This window comes from Stenella coeruleoalba, assembly GCF_951394435.1.
Source record: "Stenella coeruleoalba genome assembly, chromosome: 14".
Taxonomy (NCBI): Eukaryota; Metazoa; Chordata; class Mammalia; order Artiodactyla; family Delphinidae; genus Stenella; species Stenella coeruleoalba.
The window spans coordinates 79531255-79551265 of record NC_137160.1 but is presented as its reverse complement, the minus strand read 5'-3'; the positions used below and the strand labels follow the sequence as shown (position 1 = coordinate 79551265).

At 48.4% G+C, this 20011-nt stretch overlaps 1 protein-coding gene across 1 annotated transcript in view; it reads right to left on the bottom strand.

The window, feature by feature from the left end:
- Window positions 1-20011, bottom strand: part of SRRM4 (serine/arginine repetitive matrix 4) — a 162802-nt gene that overhangs the window by 6758 nt on the left and 136033 nt on the right. The window contains exons 8-10 of the mRNA XM_079942604.1: window positions 17856-18012; window positions 4702-5003; window positions 1459-1650 (exon numbers count right to left, since the gene is read on the bottom strand). Of these exons, the coding sequence (XP_079798730.1) occupies window positions 1459-1650; window positions 4702-5003; window positions 17856-18012 (651 nt within the window). The remainder of the gene's footprint in view (window positions 1-1458; window positions 1651-4701; window positions 5004-17855; window positions 18013-20011) is intronic.

The window sequence follows — 20011 nt, the reverse complement described above, 5'->3', positions numbered from 1 at the left end:
AAGCAACTGGTTCAATTTTTATCTTTTTTTTTTAATAATGTAAAGGGACAATTTCCCTTTTTGCTTTGTCTGCCAGGGAGCTCAGAGTCACATTTGTAGCACACCTCCATAGCAACAACCGTCATCCCTCGGTATCTGCGGGGGATTGATTCCAGGAGTCCCTGCAGATACCAGAACCTGCAGATGCTCAAGTCCCTTATATAAAATGGCATAGTATATTGAATACACTGGCCTTTCATAACCAGGGATGTGAAACCCACAGATACAGATGGCCAACCGTACAGAATGGTAGGACATGCCTTTGGGACTTAACCTTCCTCCTGATTTAATTTTATTTCTCTCAATTTTCCTTTTAGCCTGACTTGCTCTTCTACTTATGTTACTCTATCATGTTGAATATTTCTGTTAGCTTCCTTGCCTCCTTATTTTGAATGAACTGGTCTTGAGGTAACCACCTACGTAAGCAACTGTTTTTTGATATGGTTGCAGAAGAGGAATAGTTGGGTTGCTGTTGGAAGTTCTTGTTTGTAGAGGGAAGCTGGACTCCATGAAGCTGTGGGTTGGTTAGATTGGATGGAATCTTCCAATTCCTGAGATCGCATGTCTATGCATTCTGCCATATCGTTATTCCACATAAGAAAATCAAACAATAACCAGGGGTTATTAGAATTGAGTGGTAAAGTGAAAAAAATGGGCACAATTCTTCTCCCTGTATCCATGCCCCTTGCAGTGTGATTTTGCAGCTCCTCCCACTAAGAGGAGCATCCCTTGCATCTATCTGGATTGGTCCTCTGACTTGCAATGGCTAAGAAAACAGCTGAAGAGGTCATGCCTGTTCCAAGCCGAGGCCTTGCACACTACTGCTCTCTCTTGGAACCCTGCCATCACCGTGTGAACAAGCCCAGACAAGCCTGCTGGAAGATGTGAGGCCACATGGAGCAGAGATGAATCAGCTGGGGTCATTCAAACCAGCCAGCCCCCAGACAACCCACCAGCTGACGGAAGACACATGCATGAACCCAAGAGAGAACAGAAGAAGAACCACCCAGCTGAGCCCAGCCCAAACTGCTGATCCACTGAATCAAGAACCAAGGAAAAACTTATTGATAAGGATGCTACACTGGGGGGATAATTTTTGTGCAGCAGAAGATAACTGATACACATGAATGCATCCTCATGCCAATAACAACAATCAAAACTGACATTATATTCCAAGTACTGATCTAAGTGTCTTATAGTCCTCAGAACAATCCTTCAGGGTAAGTATTGTTACGGTTTTCATTTTGCAGGGGAGGAAACTAAGGCTCAGACAGGTTAACTGACAACCAAGGCCACCAGTGAGTAATAGATAGAATGGGCATTCAAACTCAAATCTGTTCCACTTCTGTCGCTTGGTGGTCAAACGACATCTCCAGTTACCTTAACTAGCTGCAGAGCCAAGGTCAAAATTGCACTCACCTTTTCCCAGAGGAGGTGGATCGGCTCCTGGTGTACCTGGGGGAGGCCCTGGGGTTTGGAGATCTGGAGGAGTGGGCGCTGGCACAGGACGAGCTGCGGGAGCGCCCTCTCATGGGGGAGCTCCGGGCTGTGGGTGGGACCAAACTGGACTTCTTCACCTCGGTGCACTCCAGACATGGCGACTGGAATCCTCTGCAGAGGGGAGAATGGCTGTTAGCACTGGCCTGCCCGCTGGTCCAGGGCATCTTCAGCTGATACTCACCTCCGTACTTTGCCTCGGCTGTGGTGCTCTCAGAACCCCCCATCCACCTTTCCCCATCTTACTACCTCTGGAAAGACTTCCCAGACCACGGATGTTAGTGGAGCAGAGAGAGAGTAGGACACATACCACAGGGTGCATGATGGGTATGATCAAATCACATGGTGGAAGATTTCAGTCCCTCTGATCATATGAATGAGAAAACCCAGGTTGGGTACTAGGGGGTTTTTACTGTCTCTTTAATGCTTGCAATCTCCCAAAGAGAGAGAGAGCAGGCCTGAGACTCAGAACCTTGGGCAGGCAACTGTAACTAACCAGAATTAAATACAGTGATTGAATCATATGTATTTTCACAGGTGCAGTCTATTGAGGACAGGTGATACAAATTTTCTATTTAAGCTAGTACTACAAGTTTCCTTATATTAAAAAGTGAGTTTATTAAAGTCAATGAGAGTAACAGTAGTATCTGGATACAGAACGACTCAAGAAAGTGACATGTAGTTGGTTTAAGTTGGGAAACTGGCGCAGCCCATTTTGCAGATGGGGGACTGGAGACCCAAAGAAGGGTGGAGGCTTGTTCAAATTCAGCCAAAGCACAGGGTCCTGTCATATCCTCACCTTGCCTAGAACCATGCTGGGTTCCTGTTGGTTCTCAGTAAGGACATGCTCATTGGGATTGGGCCAAGGGTCAAGTTCAAATAACATTCATATAGTTTCATCGTGACCCAGCCCCTGCCCACACGCCAGTCTCAGCTCGGGCACTTCCCTCTCTTGACTCCAGCCATAGTGGACTACTTGTCCCTCCTGGAATATTCCTATTCCCTTCCTTGCCTACAGGCTTTAGAACATTCCCACTGCCTGGAACCCTCTTCACTTGACAACTCCTACTCATGGTTCAGGCTTTCGACCCCCTTAAGACTGGTTGTGTGACCTCCATTGTGTTATCAGAGCCCCCAGCCTCCAATGCCTCCCCCCACCCCTAGATGGCTCACTTGGTCTTATAATTGTTGTCTCCCTCCCCCAGACATGGAGCTCCCTGGGGACAGGACTCATGTCTCTCTGGACACTGTATCCCAGCACCAGGACAGAGCCTGAGACAAATGTCCTAGGTCATTGATAAACAGCTGTGGAATAAACAGGCTGAGCCCCTGCACATCCTGGGAGCTTCACAGCATCATCTCATTTAGCCCCCAACAACCCTAGGAAGTTGGCACTATTATTATCCCTTATTTACAGAGAAGACCCAGAAGGGTGAGTTGCTTGCTCACGGCCACCCAGAGTCTCAAACCCTGATCTGTCCAGCCCTGAAGCCCATGTCCCTGCTACCTTGCCAGCCCCTGCCTTTACTGTCTGTGGTTCCCCTGATTTAGAGCTGATGTCTCTTCCATTCTGCCCTCTGCTCATAGCTGACATGACATAAATAGCCACGGATTTAAAGATCATTTATACTTCACAGTGAAAGGCTGGGTCTAAGTTACTTAATTTGGCTGTCCACATAGATCAGATTAAGCAGGTAACTGCTAAATGCCGTTCAGGCTTAACTCCAGTTCTGGAGACAGATCTGTGTTTCAATCCCGGTGCCGGCCCTTATTAAGTGAGGTTCTTAACTGCTCTGAGCTTGTTTCCCCATCAGCTAAAAAAGAATTATAACAGAACCTATCCCATAAAGGTTTTAGAAGGAGTTTAGGAAGATTATCTATGGAAAGCACCTGGCATAGTACCTCAGGGCTCCAGAAATAATAGCTGCTGTTATTATTATTGTTGTTGTTGTTGTTATTGCTATTCTCAGTATTTCCTGCATAACAGCCCTGAAGTATATGAGTAGATATCTGGGCACATCACTGCCTGTTCTTGGAGACATGGACATTTGCTCTGACCCAGCCCTGGCTCCCAGCCGAGCTTGGGTGTGAACTGAGGCCAGGGATGCCCTGAGGCAGGCAGATCCACCCCTCTCCACCCTCTCACCACTGGCAACCACTCACCTTTTCACCGTCTCCATAGCTTTGCCGTTTCCAGAATGTCATATAGTTGGAATCGTAGAATATGCAGCCTTTTCAGATTGGCTTCTTTCTATCAGTAACATGGATTTAAGTTTCCTCCCTGTCTTTTCATTGCTTAGTAACTTGTTTCTTTTTAGTGCTGAATAGTATTCCATTGTGTGTATGGACCACAGTTTACTTAACTATTCACCTATTGAAGGATATCTTGGTTGCTTCCAAATTTGGGCATGAATAAAGCTGCTATAAAAACATCCATGTGTAGGTTTTTGTATGGACATAAATTTTCAGTGCGTTTGGGTAAATACTGTGGCATATTTTAAAATGACAGTGACTTTAAATGTTAGACTTTCTCCTCTGATTATTGGTAAACTGACATCTGTTTTTTCCTGCCCAGCCTCCATTCCCTCCTCCTGATAACAGTACCCTGCTTTTCCTTCAGAGAACCAGACATTCCCCAGTTTTAGTGTACATGGGAAGACTCATTAGCCCTGATGGTGGCATATGACAAGTTCTAGCCAAGAATACTGCATCCCCTGGGCAGTGTGATTGGTCTAGTGTGGGCAGATGACCCAAGCTGGGCCAAGCAGAGTCAATGAGCACTTGCCCTGATATTCTGCTGAAATTCTCGGGAAAGAGGCATTTTCCTTCCATTGGCTGGCTAGACCGATAGAATATTAACTGGATGGCATCTTTGCCAATGCTTTGGGAGGATCTGCTTGAAAATAAAGCCAAGAGAGGGGGAAGCAGAACTGAGAGATGTAATAGGAAAGACAGATTCCTGATGACGTATTTTTTGAGACCCTGGATCCAGCTATACCTGAAGCTGATCTCCTTGGATAGTTTTTTCAAAAATGATGCCGATCTCTCTCTCTCTTTCTCTCAAATAAAAGAGCTGGAGTCTGTGTGTGTGGTGTAGGGCTAGGGTGAGAGACTGAGATTGTGGAGCTCAGGCAGGACCCCCTCCTGCCGCCCAGGTGCACTGACCTTGACTCTCTGCCCCTGCTGGTGGGGGAGAGATTCTCCAAAGCGGCCCCCTCGTTCTGGGGGGAGGAGGTGGTGAAGGAGTTCCCTGAATCAGAGGTGTTGCCGCTGTTGGGGCCCCGGCTCTTGCTCAGGCCCCCAGTGGGGCTCTCCTTCTCCTGACCCCGAGACCTGGCTGAGCTGATCTGCATGGAGGGTGGCGAGGAGGTGTCATTGCCCGAGTCATACTCCTGGGAGCGTCCTCGGGACGTGGCGAGCAGCCTGGCAGTTCTGGTAAAGAGGGTAGCAGCCCCCGGCCCAGTGATCTGAAAGCAAAAACACCCGTCGGACACTGCTGCGCGCTGGGTCTGCGGGCTGTGTCTAAATAACCAAGAAATGTTTACCATCATGATGCACTGTAACGAAAGGAAAGAGAGAGAGGAGAGGAAAGGAGAGACGCCAAAAAACAAAAGCACAAATTCCTGAAAGAATACCACAGAAAGGAGATCTTTTTTTTACCCCCTGCTAGGATAACTGGAAGATTTAGGTATCATGCAGAGAAAAAAGCATGCGATCCAGATTAAACAAAAGAAAAAGGAAATTATACAAAATTTAATTTCTAAAGAATTAAACGAAAGCACCAACTTAAGAGAAGGGGGGGGTGTAAACACCCTTAACCTAAAACGATAATAAAAATAAAGAAAAGTGGGGGGAAAGAAAGGAGGCTATGGGCCTGAAAAAATATATCTTGAAACTTAAGAACGAAAAAAGGAGATAAAGCCAAAATTTTAAACGTCAACCAAATCCTCAACAAATTTGACTTTTTTTTTTTAAAGAAAAAGTTGCCCGAATAGAACCGTAAACAAATATCACGTGGGGAAAAGAAATGAAATAAAGATGAGAGGTTTTTTTTTAATATAAAGTCAAGGTCACAAAATGATATTTTAGTAGTTTTCAACTAAAGGGGAAAAGAAAGAGGGGACAAAAAATAAAAAATGGAAGTCAAACTGTCTGACGGAAAACAAACAAAAAAAAGCTCTCTACGGATATCTGCGTGTGTCCTTTTCCCCCTGGAGAAGGTAGCTAAGGCGCTCGAGTGGCTTCTAATAAATTCTCTCATGTCTTTGCGGATTATATCCACTTACCAAGCAAGAACTCCTCCTTTAGTAGGTAGGTAAGGTGTAAGAGAAAGGGAAGAGCGGGCAAGGTGAGTCCATCATTAGAGTCGCAAATGACAAGAAAAAACACACACCTTTCTGTACATCCTCACACTTGGCCCTGAACTTTGGGTTTTGGGTTTTCAGTGTTCTTGACAGGTGAAGCATCACTTCTGGTTGGCTTTCTCAGTAACGGGACCTCAAGCCATCAACACTAACCTCATCAGTCCCTTAATGCCCAAGTTGGACCAAGAAACCCTTGCTGACAATGCAGATGGCGGCTAGAGTTCGCATCAATCTAAGGTGTCAAGATGGGGGGCGGGGAACAGGGAAGGTGTGCTTGTGACAAATGGCTTTGGGAGGGGCTGCCTTGGGGTGCCTGGGAATGAGGAGGGGTCCCCAGGATCCTGTGTGGGGCTGATCTAGGACAGATGAAGGAGTAAAGGAGGCGAGGGAGAGACAGCCCTCGGGAAGGCTATGGTGTGTTTAGAAGTACAATGGATGGTTTTCTTTAAACGTTCAGACCAGTCTCGCAGCTGGGATGACATAGTGGGTTTGGTTCTGGTCCCCCAACAATACCATGCTTAGATGTGGGCAAGATGGACCTCTGCCTTGGGTCTCCTCCTGCGATAACCATCCCCTTGGGGTGAGAAATCTGTGGGGCTGGGAAGGCACCACCTGTAAACCACTCCCCCTGAAATGACTCTCTGGGGACCTGAAATCCCAGAATTCTCTGTTTAAATGACCCTGAGTCCCCTTCCAGGGTCTCTGCAGGATCACCCATGGATCTGTTCTCCCAGGGGTAGACCATGCTTCAGGTGTGCACATTCCTAGGTCCAAGTGTGGCTATTTGAACAGAAGTTGGATGTTCAGGCTTAGGTGTCCGTGTGCTTGGGTGGGAGGTCCATCACGGTGCTGGACGGTGCAAGGACACGGGGGAGAATGGGAGGGGCCAGGGCCTCGGGGCAGTTTCTCCCTACACTGTCATGTTGTGGCCTGGCGCTCCGAGGGGTCCAAGATTCTAAATCCAAATCTGACTTTCCAGATCATTTCGAAGGTACGTTTGCCAAGATAGGAGAACCTATTTCCTCTAAGTTTGATGGATTGACTTATAAACATTTGCATATATAGTGTGTGGCTCTCCTTCTATGCGCTTGTCCCAGGCCCTGCAAATATTAGTGTAGGCCTCACCATCAAAAGCCTGCTTCTCCCACCCAGTTTCTCCCGTGCACCTTGGGCCTAAAGAAGGGGGACTTCTGGGCTTTCTTAAGGAAACACTTCTGCCTTCTCAGCAGTTGGTCATGAGGGTGAGATACAGAGACAACGGAACTGTGAGAATAAGTGATGACTCCACCAGCTCAGGATATCAGCTCCTGGAGCTGGGGAGGTGGGACTTCCTTTGCGGATTCTCCCAGGAGGCTTTGCACACAGACAAGGTGGTGGTCCAGCTTTACCAGGTTCCACCCAGCGTGGCTGCCACTGTGCATGCTTGGCAATCTGGCTAGCTTTGCTCTGGGACAAGGGACCTCAAAATAAGGTTGCCAAGTGGGGTTTTCTAGTGTGAGACTTCTTTAAAAATTAACGTAAAGGCCCTTTTTCCATTCAGCTCCTTTTTGTCTTGCAGTTTGCAAGTTGGATGCCATATCTTTCCCACCTCTGAGAGTTCAATGGCTACATGTGTATTTCCACCACCTCTGTCAGGAATGACAAGGCATCGTGCCAGGCAATTAGACCCTGGGACCTGGGCTCTCAGGCTGGGGCTTGGTCTGGGGATGGGCTCATGGAATCTTTGCCTCAGAGACAGTGAATGTTTGGTAGCCAGTGTATCACAAGTGACTCAGGTGAGCCCCTCCTGGAAGGAACCAGGCTGGACCATGAATACAATGGTTTCCAGTATCCTACGGCTTTTGCTGCCTGGAGGCATCCAGTCTGGGCCTTTCTCTGCCCAGGTACTTGTTTCCACCTTGACTACTAATTTCAAAGGATATGTCCTGGTGCATCAGGAGTCCCCAGGGGGAAGGATCTCCTGAACATAAGGCCCCTCGGGGCTCGTGGATATAGAAGGGGACTTTGCCTTTTTCGCATTCTCAACCCCACATCCTGAGCTCACAGGGACACTTTCAGAGTGTCGCTACCTGACCACGACCACTATCCACGTGCAACTTGTGTGATCAGAACTGAGAACTCTCTAAGGCATCATGCTCTCCCATCATCACGGAAAACAGAGATAAATTTACTACTGAAATGTCCTCATTGGGTTGACCCTGGGGCTTGAAAATACCAACCTCTCCTGCTTGTTTAAAAGTCCCATTTCTTTGGCTGAATCTAAATTCTTTGACATGCGTGACAGTGTCGACACTTCACAGCTCAACCCTGTGTCCTTCACAAACCTCATCTCTTCCATATACCCCCCCCCCCACTCTGGCCCCCACGACCTTAGGCCAATCGATTAGAAAGCTTTCTTGGTTCTACCACCACATCTTGCTCTCCCAACCCCAGGCCATTTGCCTATGCCATTTCCTCTGCCTAGAACACTGTTCCCCTCTTCCTCACTTCACATGGCTAAATTTACTCATCTTCCAGTTTACATATCACCTCCTCTTGAAAGCCTTCTCTGAGCTCCAGGCCAGGAAAGCACAAAACTCTCTACTTCATTCATTCTAACATTCACTCTTTCATTCATTCACTCATTCAAAAATGAGTGGCTTCTGTCTGCCACAGCACGCTCACTGAGGCGAGGGGGCAGTAATTGCTTGTTTTACCTCCTGTCTCCATCTGGATGGGCTGAAAGTTGGGGTCTTGAGACCAGCTCAGGGCTGGGCATGTGAGCCACAGAGAATCTCTAGAATAAAGTTTTAGGTCCAGGCCAGTGGCAAAGAGAAGGAATGAATGCCCTCCACTCTTCCTCCTGGCCCTCATCAGACCTAGGACCCTCAGAGAAAGTACACAGGAGCCCAGTCTACACATGCTCAACAGCATAAGTTCCAGGCTAAGGTGAGAAGTTCCTGACCTGAGAGCCTTCCAGATGAGACAAGCGGTGTTGGGTCTCCTTACTTCCTTTTCCACCTTCTGCTATTCTGGGAGGTCGGGTTAAGAGATGAAATGGGTCTGGCCTCTTGCACGCAACAGGGCTGCTGGCCCATGCAGTGACTTTGCTCGGGTGCTAGAACGGTGCTCCCCGTGGGTCAGGAACTTGAAAATGGTGCCCCACTCTGGCCAGACAAATTAGAAAAGAGATATACCTTTCTCTGGACTGAAGCAGCCCCACATCGGTTTTCACAGCTGGCTCAACAAATGGAGGGTCGGTGGGGTGTAACTCCAAGGCCAGTCACCCTCGGACAGGGCACAACCAGCGTAACATGACATGCCTAGCAGGTCCTGGAGACGCAAATCTTCTCCCCCTGTTCGGCCTGCTTTAAGGATTACTTTGAGGGTCGCGGGAAGGGGTGGTGGCCCGAAGACTTTCATTCCTGCTTCCTTCAGCTGAACTCTATTTGGTTTTGTCTTTACCAGTCTTGATGGGCTCTATCTCTGTTTCCAGATGATAGAAACATTTTCATAAACTCAGTAGGGATGTCTGGATCGTTTAATGGCCTCTTAGCCTCAGATTCCTCCTTCTCCAGAGCTCTCCATTTACCCCACACACGGAGGAAAGATACAACGGAGGGGGGCCAAAGGCAGACTGTGGGGTGTGTGTGTGAGCGTGCGTGTGTGTGCGTACGTGTGTGAGTGATGCCATGATAATGCAGGGGAGACCTTCATAAAGTCAAGGACTTTATGACAGGCAGACGACAGAGGCCTCTGTGTGCTCGCCTCCCATCTCTAAGTGTCTCCTTCCTCATCAGATGTTCACTCTCACTCCGCATGGAGGATGCAGACTGCTGCCCACTGGCCGCTGGCGTGACAGGATGGCTCCCCCGCTTTCCTCCCCGTCTCCTCATTTAGATAACAGGCCACTCACAAGTCGTCTTTGACGAGCTCTTCTTCATCCACTGGAAATTTCTCTTCTATGCACATAACTGCTCTCTGCCCCTGTATCCCCAGCTTAGCTGCAAAACGGTCTTCAAGAGGCCCACTGGGAGGAGTCATCCTAGACCCACTTTTGTTCAGGAACAATGCCCTCATGGTACCCGGGACCCCTGTCTAAGACCTGGGACCCTCATACCAGGGCTCTCTTCTGTGGTCCACTCTGACCCCTTCCTCCATCCCAGACTTGCCCTTCTTTTTATGTCTTCACAAAGGCCTGCTTTTGGGGCTTGGCACAAAAATTCAGCCCCTGTAAGATCTGCTTAATCACCAAGTGAAGTGCACCTGTCTTCATATGGTTCTCCTAGAAATTGAGATAGGAATTTGAGTGCTGGCCGTTTCTTTGAGGGCAAGGAACCTCAGTAGGAGAGTGGGGGCAATGAACAGGGGAGAGAAGGAGCCAGATGAAGATGTGTTATCAAGCCAGCTGCCACAGAGGGCTTCTGGAGGACACCCTGGGAGCCAAGGCAGAGACAGCTCCAGAGTTAATTACAACCAAGGAGGGAGCTGTGATATTTATACACCAGTTCCCTGCCACTCATGGGTTAAAGGCTGCACCCAAAGGGTGTCAATTCTCCAGTAGGTCCAAACTGCCACCCAGCCAAACAAAGTGGTCTTTGGCAGCCAGAGAACATTACCTGGAAGCTGGAAGCTGGCAGTGTGTGAAGTGGGGAGGGGGAGGGGATATAAACGGACAGCCATCTGTCTCAACACCCCAAACCACCAATGGAAAACGGACGGGCCAAGTTATACTTTGTTTCAGATATGCTTTCTTTAGCCCACTTACCGGCTAAACAAATTTATGTTCGACAATAAATTTGAATGAACTGTCAACATTGTAGAGTGGGGCAGATTCACATAACAGCCCATTTCTACTTCATGCTGAAAAATGAGAGGATCTGGCCAGATTGAGTCGACATTCCTGCTTGGTAATAATTGGCTTGTGAGTAATTGCAGCTGCCCCTTTTGGAAGGAGCACAAGCTCTCCCGGCCCCAGGCCTTATGGGTTCCCTGCTGCTTGTATCTATTAGCTGCCTGGCCCTTGAGACAACTAAGTTTGTGCCCCTCTGTTCTAAGTGTTCGCTGCTACCCGGATCTAGCTCAAAGCAGCACAGACACGGTGCCTCCTGTACGTTTCATCTCTCCCTTCCATCTTCCCCATCTCTGCCCTTTCGAACCCTCTTGGACTTTGTCAATGAAAGGAACCGGGAGACAGAGTCATGAAGCCATATCCAGACCTCAGAGCTATTACAAGCTTTTCCCTTCTGGGTCAGGATTGCTAATCTCAGGGTTTTTTAAGGACAAACTGGTTTTCACAAACTCACGGCCACTGGGAGAAAACAAACGAATACGTTCCCTTTATTCTCTTAGCCCCCGCCAATGTGAAGCTCCAGTTTGTTTTTCTTTTTTCTTTTAAACTCATAAGCTTGCCTATTCTTTTTCCTTAATATACTCAGCGTCAACATTTGGGTTTTTCTAATAAGTAATTAAATCCCCCCACCATGAACTCCAGCTCCTGGTGTTTCACTGGGAGTTTCTCTCAGCCCTCCAGGGAAGCCGGCACTGTTATTTATTGTTTTTGTTTCAAATCATTATTTAATCAAGAACCGGGGAAAAAGGCAACCTCTAACACTTCAAAATTTAATTTCGGCTGAATTCTGAGATCAAGAGGCAGCACAGCCTAATAGGTTACAAAAATACAATCAAGAAGAGAATTCCAATTAAACTGAACAAGTCCATTTACTGAGCTTCAAATGGCTCCATGGAGAGAGATGGCTATAAATTTTTTTCCCTCCCTGCCGATATGGGGGACTGGAAATTCTCATGTGAATGTAGAGCTGCATGGCAGCGCTTTTAGCTAGAGGGTTCTGCTTATTCCTTTTTTTTTTTAAAACCTTTTGTTTCACAAAGACATTAAGTTTATTTTCCTCATTGTTGTTCATCTTCCTTTGCACATTAATTAGGAAGACATCAAAAGACTGGATTCATTGACCTGTTAGGAGTTCATTAGAGAGGGGGAGGAATGGAGAAAGACAGGGATCTGCTGAGGATGTTGGGAAGATGACAAAGTCCTTTAGGGCTGGGGTGGTCCCACAGGGCTGTGCACTGAAGTTGACCTTGGGCCTGGGGCCAGATGTCTCTCCTTCCCTCCGTCAGGAAGCCGAAGGGGACCAGCAGCTTCAACCTCATCATTTCTCGGAAGCCCCTTTTGAGGGCCCTCAGCCCACCTCTTCTTGAAAATTTCTACATGGATCCAGTCAGGCAAAATTTTCACCAGTCCAAATTGAAATGAGGAAAAAAAAAGTTCAGTGGAATGAGTTTTTCATCCAATGAAATGCATTTGATTTAAAGGCTCATCCTTTCTTCTGAGGCCATGTCTATTCTTCCTCTTCAGATGGTAAATGTCCCTTTCAGTATAGAAAATGGTGGTTTTCTTTTTCCTGTTCTTGCTTGGCAAAAGTAAAAGTTGACAATGCTATTTCGTTTTCCATTTAAAAAGAATAACTGGTCCCACAAATGCCTCAGTCTCACGGCCCCCTGCTTCCGCATTTTAGTCCCTTTGTTCTATAAACGGCAATGAATGGCATTGGATTAGTGAGTCTCCTAGTTTGGGCAAGAGCTCACTTTTGCAGGATGTACGTGAGAGCCTGGGTCAGAGGTGGGAAGGCTGGACCCTCCATACATGCTCCCGCAGCCTCATTTCCCCTGCCTGCAAAGTAGGAGGCATATCCTGCCATTCTCCTACAGTTGTTCTGAGGTTCACCTGAGATCTTGGATATGATTATGCTTTTTGAGGCCAGAGATACTTCAAAAACATCATGTCTGCTTTTACTGGGAGCAAGTTTAATTCAGCCATTATGACGACAAATCATAACACTAGCAACTACTGTATATTGAGGGTTATGTCCCAAGCATCAGGCTAAGTTTTGCTCATAAAACAGAAGCTGCATGAGGGTAGAAATCTCCTCTGTCTTGTTCACTGCTATTCACCCAGTGCCTGGCACATAGTAGGGTCTTAATGCATATCTTATAAATGAATGGATGCCTTATCTCACTCCACCCTCACAACCACTCTGTGCAGTAAGTATGCTTATTAGTTAAAGGTACAGATGAGGACACAGAGGCCCAGCGAAGTGAAATGACACAAGGGAAGTCAAGTAATTAAGCACCTGGACTCTGGGGGTAGACTTTCTGGGTTGGAATCCTAACTTCTCCATTTAACAGCTGCCTTTTACTTAAGTTTTCTAGGCTGCAGTTGCCTCACTGTAAAATGAGGAAACTAGCGGAAGATCCCCTGAAAGGCTGTTATAAGAAATGCATGAGGTGACACACGTAAAGAACTCAGCCTAGCACCTCGCACATAGTAGGTGCTCAGGAAGCATGAGTTACGGCTGTTATCCAGTCTCATAGGGAGATGAAATCAAGAACTCTGGAGTATCCGAATCTGCTTCAAAGCTCCTGTCTTCAACACTGTCACCTCCTGCTTCCTACTATTCACAAGTTTCATGAGGTCCTCTTTTACGGAGCCCAAGTTCTGCCTTTTTTTTTTGCCGTATCTGTGCAGATTTTTGTTGGCAAGGGTTATGTGGCAGCTGTTGGCTTGCTAGAGGCAGGAGGAGAAAGGAGGAGACTGCCCTCTCCTGGGTCTAATTTCAGTCTTGATCAGCCCTCTTTAGATTCCCCCTCCAATTAGGATAGACCTCACAGAGGAGCCCCTGCTACAGGACAGGGCGTGGCCAGACCTTGGGGCCACCAACCTCTCTGTCACCCAATAGGCCCTCTGGCTATCACAGTAAGCTTCTGAGATACAAGCCATGATTCATACCAGCTCCCCTTCCTACTCATTGGGCTACTGACCTAAGTCACTTCACCTCTCTGAGCCTCAGTTTTTCCATCTGAAAAATGGTGATAATGATGGCATCTACTTCAAAGAACTGTTTTGTGAATCAAATGAGAAAAAGGAAAACTGTGTAAAGTATGTGACAGTGCCTGGCACACAGTGGTATTTAGCTATCTCAGTAGCCATCTCAATTGGGTGAACTCCTACTCATCCTTCAAAGCCCAGCTCACATGTTCCTTTATTTGTAAAGTCCTCTCAGACACCAAGATCTCTTAGACATTGGTCCTTCCTCTGTGGTCCTACTACATATTGTACTTGCTTCCGTCACCTCCAGGGGTGATATTCAAAATATTCAACAAGTGGTTGAGTGTGGGTACTGCCCCATCTGCAGGTAGCTGGCCTTGGCACTGAAGGGCTGCCAGGTATCACCGTTTATCTGCTAGACTGTGAGAAGGTCCAGAAGGTACCAGAGGAGGGGAGGGATGGCTTTGTTGACTGGAGGATGGGTGGTGACAGGGTCTGTTTATCAACTGGTGTGCAAGTATTTGAATATTTGAACAGTGGAGGAGTACTAGTGTTCACCGACTCAGTCTCAGCCCTAATGACAACGCTTATCCTACTGTATTGCAGCCTTCTGTTGATGGCTAGATGGTGAGCTCTGGAATTCAGGAAGCCTGTTTATACATCTCTCTGTCTCCCTAACACCTTGAACAGAGTTGACTGAGTGTAGATAAGGAACGAATGAGGCCGTGAAGGATTCACTCCTTGGGACCCTCCATTTGGATTTGGGCTCTGACCAAGAAAGAGGCCTTCAGGTTATCTTTAGCTCACCAACTAGGATTTTAACAAGATACAACCCACTTCTGCATATTCATGTATGCAAACAGGCCCCCTTGGTGTAATGTGCCCGTCCCTGATTTTTAAAGAGCTCTGCATATGGGATGCCCACCATGGAGTGTGGCAGGAACCATGGCATAGGAGACCCCCACGCTTGGGCTCCTGTTCACCTCCAGAACCCCCAGAACCCCATCTCCTGGCCTGGAATTCTTTCTCCATCCTGACTCCAGCCTTTGTTTCCTGCTTCCACTGGCTAGTTTCTCAGTTGTCACCTCCTCTGCCCTAACCTAACCCTAACCCCAATTCCCTTCCCTGCCTGCCTACCTCCTGTCCCATCTCAGCATTCACTGTTGTGCATTGCCCTTTACAATTTTTACCTTGTCTGTCTTCCTTTTAAGAAAGCACAGGCTGTTTCTTATTCACTGGATCCTGAGAGCCACATCAGAGCTGACCCTTTATAGATGCATAGTAGATAACTGGTAGATTTGAACAAGTGATGGAATGACAATGACTGTGCTGTTCTCTTCAGCAGAGAGCTCAAAAAGATCTTGGGGCCAGGACTCTTGGAAAACCTTTGGTCCAACCTGGTATCCTCTTCTATCCCTGCCTGTGCAGGAGAGAGGATGAGAAAGAGCCCAGCATGGAGAGCACCCAGAGGACCAGACTTGGGGGGCGTCTGATGCCCCAGGAGTCAGGCAGCCACGAGCAGGGTGGGGCTAGCCATTTGGGCTGCAGCTGCTATTGAGGATGGGAGGAAACTGAAAGCAGGGGAAGCAGGGCTTCTAGCTGTGGTCTCAACTCACCCACAGACTAGCCTGGGCCTGGAACCATTCTACTATTACTACTCCACTACTGTTGTTGCTACTACCATTACTACTTCCATGGTTAATCCTGCTGCTGCTTCTATCCACCGCCAGCAACCTAGCACCTACCACGTGCCTGTTACAGTCTGAAAGTCTTACTTACGTTGAGTCATTGCATGCTCCCAACATTCCTCTCATGAGGTAGATCTTATTATTTTCCTCATTTTGCAGATTTGGAGAAAACTGAGGCACAGAGAGTTTGTGTAACTTGCTCAAGATTCCACGGCTGGGAAGTACAGAGCCAGCATCTGGAATGTTTTCATCACAACACCTGCTTCTATTTGCTGATCTCTGTCCCTGTGCCGAGCACTGGGCTCGACTATGTACAAAATTACTCTGCTTCTGTCCCCAAAACAAGGCTTTTGAAGAAGAGGTTTATTATCTGCAATTTTTTTTTAACAGATGAGGAAACTGCAGCTCAAACAGGTTTAAATAACTATCCCCAGCTCGCAGCCAGGATTTGACCACATAAACATAGTCCCAAGTTTTTAACAACTCCGACCTGCCATAGCCCGTGGAAGTCATTTTTCTCCTGTGAGTCCAGGTTCTCTGTTTGGAATCAGGGTATTGGATTAGGTGAGCTCTTAAGGCCTCTGCCTTCTAGGTACGGATGAGCTTTCTGCTCTTCTAATAGCAGCTGGGCCCTAAGAACCAACAGCCAATCTGGTACCTCACTCACTGGTGTGGGAGGACCACAATTTTGGGGTTGGGGGGGAGTCAACATTCGGCTTTTTGCAACACCTTGCACCTGACTGGTTAGGAAACCATCCCAGGTGAGAGAACACAAGCCAGTTGCTCCCAATGGCACTTTTTAATGAGGGTCAGTTAGGGCCACCGAATGGGCTGCCATAAATACCATGACCAGGGAGACGGGGTGGCTTTTACCAACTTAAAACCATTCTTCCACCTCTTATTGCTTGTATTTTAAATTTATTTCTACCTTTGCAACAATTCCTTTGGGACACAAATGGGATAATCATGCTCATTTTCCAGTTGAGGAAGCTGAGGCTGGGAGGGGTAAAAGGATTTGTCCTGCCAAGCCAAGACTTGCCCCCAGGCCTCCGGACTCTCTGCCTTACTGGAAAGACCTTTCATAGGACATTCGCGGAGAGGAGAATGCAAGTGAGCATTTACCATCTGCAAATACTGAGCAACTACAGGTATCTCTACAAAGGAAGGCCCTGAGGTGAGTTATGGATGGTTCCAGGTAGGTAGAAGATTTGGGCAAAAGTAGACCTTGGTGATACATGGTGCCTTTACTGGTAAAGAAGAGTTTCCCAGAATGCACTGGAGATATAACTGTTGTGTCAACCAGACCCAACCAGTGCTTATCATCACCTTCTCTTCCTTGACCTCTCAGCAAGAACCCCTGAGCTATTCCTTACTTCCACCTCATCCTTTCTAAGGGAGCAGCTCTCTGAAATTTTCAGATTTATGCCTAGCTAGAGGAGACAGGTCCCTTCCCAGCTGTTAGCTGTTAAGCATAGGGTACGTCTGTGTGGAATCTCCTCCTATTTGTGTGTCTGTCCCTTTAGAGTCTACAAAAGGCCTTCACATAATTTCTGTTATTGGATATCCCCAACAATCCCACATGGAAGTGATATTATTTCAAAGTTACCAATGAGAAAACTGAGTTTCAAAGAGGTTAAGTGACTTTCTCAAAGCCACACAGCTAGGAAGTTGAGTTCAGACCCAACTCCAAATCCCTTGCTCAGCAAACTTCCTGGCATTGAACTGCCTGAAGTTGTATTCCAGCCCTCCTTCTCGACCTGAGGGACCGCTGCGTGATCCCATTCAAGGCCGGGTTCCTCGACTGGATTCGCTCTTGCTTCACTCAGTGGCTTCACTCCAGACCTTAACCCTTCTGAGCAGCGGCTTTTCTGTCCCACCTGTGGAAGGGACTAGTGAGGGCAGCTGCATCCTCAGCTCCCTGAGATCTTGTGTGGACACGAGAGGCCGAGTGCTATCAGCTCCTTGGAGGAAAATTCTCGCATACATTCAAGGCCGAGCTTACACAGGTGAAATCAAACCCCAGCTGCTCGTCAGTGCTGCAGCCTAGCTGTCAAAGATGCAGACTTCACCGCAAAGCTGCAGTGCCTCTGCTGCCTCAAAGACCCCCTCTTTTCCTTCCTCCCCAAAGAAACCTCCTGTGGTGTCTCCTACATGCTTTCCTGCAGATGTCACTCTGGAGGCCAATATGTACTTTCGAAGTTCCCCTGACAAAGAGCCGGGGGCTTCGGGTTTTTCCCGTCCCCCCAAGCTCCCACTTCCCAAGCCGAGGGCTGCCAAAGCTGGTGAATGACCATCTGGTTAATCAATAAGGAGGTCTGAAACCAGTCGGATATTTGCCCGAAACTGAATTAAAATGTGTCGTACACTGCCCTGAACTTGTGCCTCCACCCCCTCCAAGTGTCACGGCCAAGACCGGCAGAGGAGGCTGTGCGGAATACTTACTACACCCCTGGCCGACAGGAAGCTGAGCATCTGCAGGGGCTGGCTGGGCGCGGGGCTGGACCGGGCCTCAGGGCTGGCCTTGCAGAAGCTCTTGGAGCAGCGGCGAGAGTGCCTTCGGCGGGACTTCCGCCCTTCCTCGGGGGACTGGCCACGGTGCCTGGGTGCAGGAGAGAGAAAGCTGCGGGTCTTTTGATGGAGAGCATGGCAGAGAGGTGACTGAAGGACCAATAGGATCTGAGGGCAGCAGAGCGTGTTTGGGTGTGTCTGTATGAATTACGTGTGCAGCCATCCACACACCCACCCATCCATTCATTGATTCTCTCATTTGTTCATTTGACAAATGTTTATTCGTGTACCTGGCAGTGCTGTGGGGGCCGCGGATGCAGCTGTGAAGACAGGAAGGGTCCCTATCTTGATGTAGTTGTGTGCCTGTGTGATTGTCTATCTGCTTGCCTGTGTCTGTGACTGTGTGTATGTCTGGGTGTGTCCATCTGTGTTTTCATGTGTTTGTCTATAAATGTAGCTGCTTATATTTGTGTGTCTTTGTGTATGTGACTTTACCATCTGTGAAACAGAGGCATCTTATTGACTGTCACCCAAAACTTAAAAAGAAAATATCTGACAACAACGACAAAGATGCCTCTGCAAGCCTGTCTGCAGTGGAAACCAAAGGAATCTCTGACTCCTGAGAGAGGGTGTGTTTGGACTCTGCATTACCTGTGAGCTCTGAGTCACAGCAGTGATGAAAATAACACCTTGTGGATTTGCACGGCACCTGTAAGCCCCTCTTCAGGTGCTTTCACAGTCCCCTCTACAACTTGAAGACATACACGGGGCAGATATTACTTTCTTATTTTCAGATGAGAGAGCTGAGGCTCAGAGATGTTTAGGGACCTGCCTGAGGTCACACAGCTTCTAAGTGGTGGAACGAGGGTCCCCGTGGGAACCAATGCCTTTGGTTCTTGCGCTGGAGTGTCCCTCTCTGCTCTGGGCCCTCCAGGTCACTTTTCTACTGAGTGTGTGGCCCGAGGGCCAGCTCTCAGGTTGCTCCCACCCGTGCTGTAGTGCCTCTCAGCCCAACAGGCACTGGGGAGCTCGGGCGGCAACAGCAGCGGGAGATGTGACAGCAGCAGGAGGGCTGGGGCCAGGGCTGCGATGTGAGCCCTCTCCCGAAGAGGTAAGCTTCGGAGAAGGTAGAGTGGGGCGCGCCGAGAGTCAACAAGCAGGCCCTGCACCGCCCTCCAGCCCAGGCCTCAGGCTGAGTCACACAGACCTGGGTCCTGGTGTCAGCTCTGCCAGTCACCGTGACCTTGCTCGGGCCCCTTTGCCCACCAACACGCAGGTTTCTCGGCTGTAAATGTCTGTAACGCAGTTGAGCTCAGTGCGTCAACACCCTCCAGATAAAGCCCACTGGGGGCGCCCTGTACTTGAACAAGCATCGTTACTGCTCCCTGCAGTGGCAGGGAATGCGCGTCACGGGGGAGTGGAGGACGTCTCTGTCCGAGGGTGTTAGAGAGAGAACCTGTTATGAGCACATGGTCGGGGACTCTGGGAGCACGCAGAGAGCTGGCTTCGGCCTGGACTGGGTGCTGTCAGAAAGCGGAGGTAACTCTCTGACTGGGCGTCTGAGGTCAAGGCTATAACTGGTAAAGGAGCAGCAGTCACTCACGTTTGCCAGGATGGAGAGATGCTGGGTTACTTTTGGGTTCTGGACAAAGTTCCTGTTTTGTCTGGGCTCGGACCTGATTACAGAAGGGTCTTGCTGTTGTCTGGACCACTCAGGCTCACAGAGCAGCCTTGTGCGATGGTGATGCCCTTTGAAGCTGCTGCTGTCCAGTGGGGACACCAAGGCTCCAGGACTCGACGCCAGGGACTGCTTTCTCCGTTCAAACGCTTTTACGCCTGGCTCCACATTCACATCACCTGGGAGATGTAAAAATCTCGCTGCCCTGGCCCTACCTCATCTGGATTAGATCAGAATGTGTGGAGCTGGGATCCAGGCACTGGTATTTTTAAAAACTTCCAAAGCGACCACAGTGCAGCCAAAGTGGAGAAGCTCTGGTCTAGCTCATGGTGTGACTGGGGTGATTAAGAGAGAGAACTATTTGCAGCTGCAGCACAGCGCCTGGCTCGGAGTAGAATTTAGGGACATATTT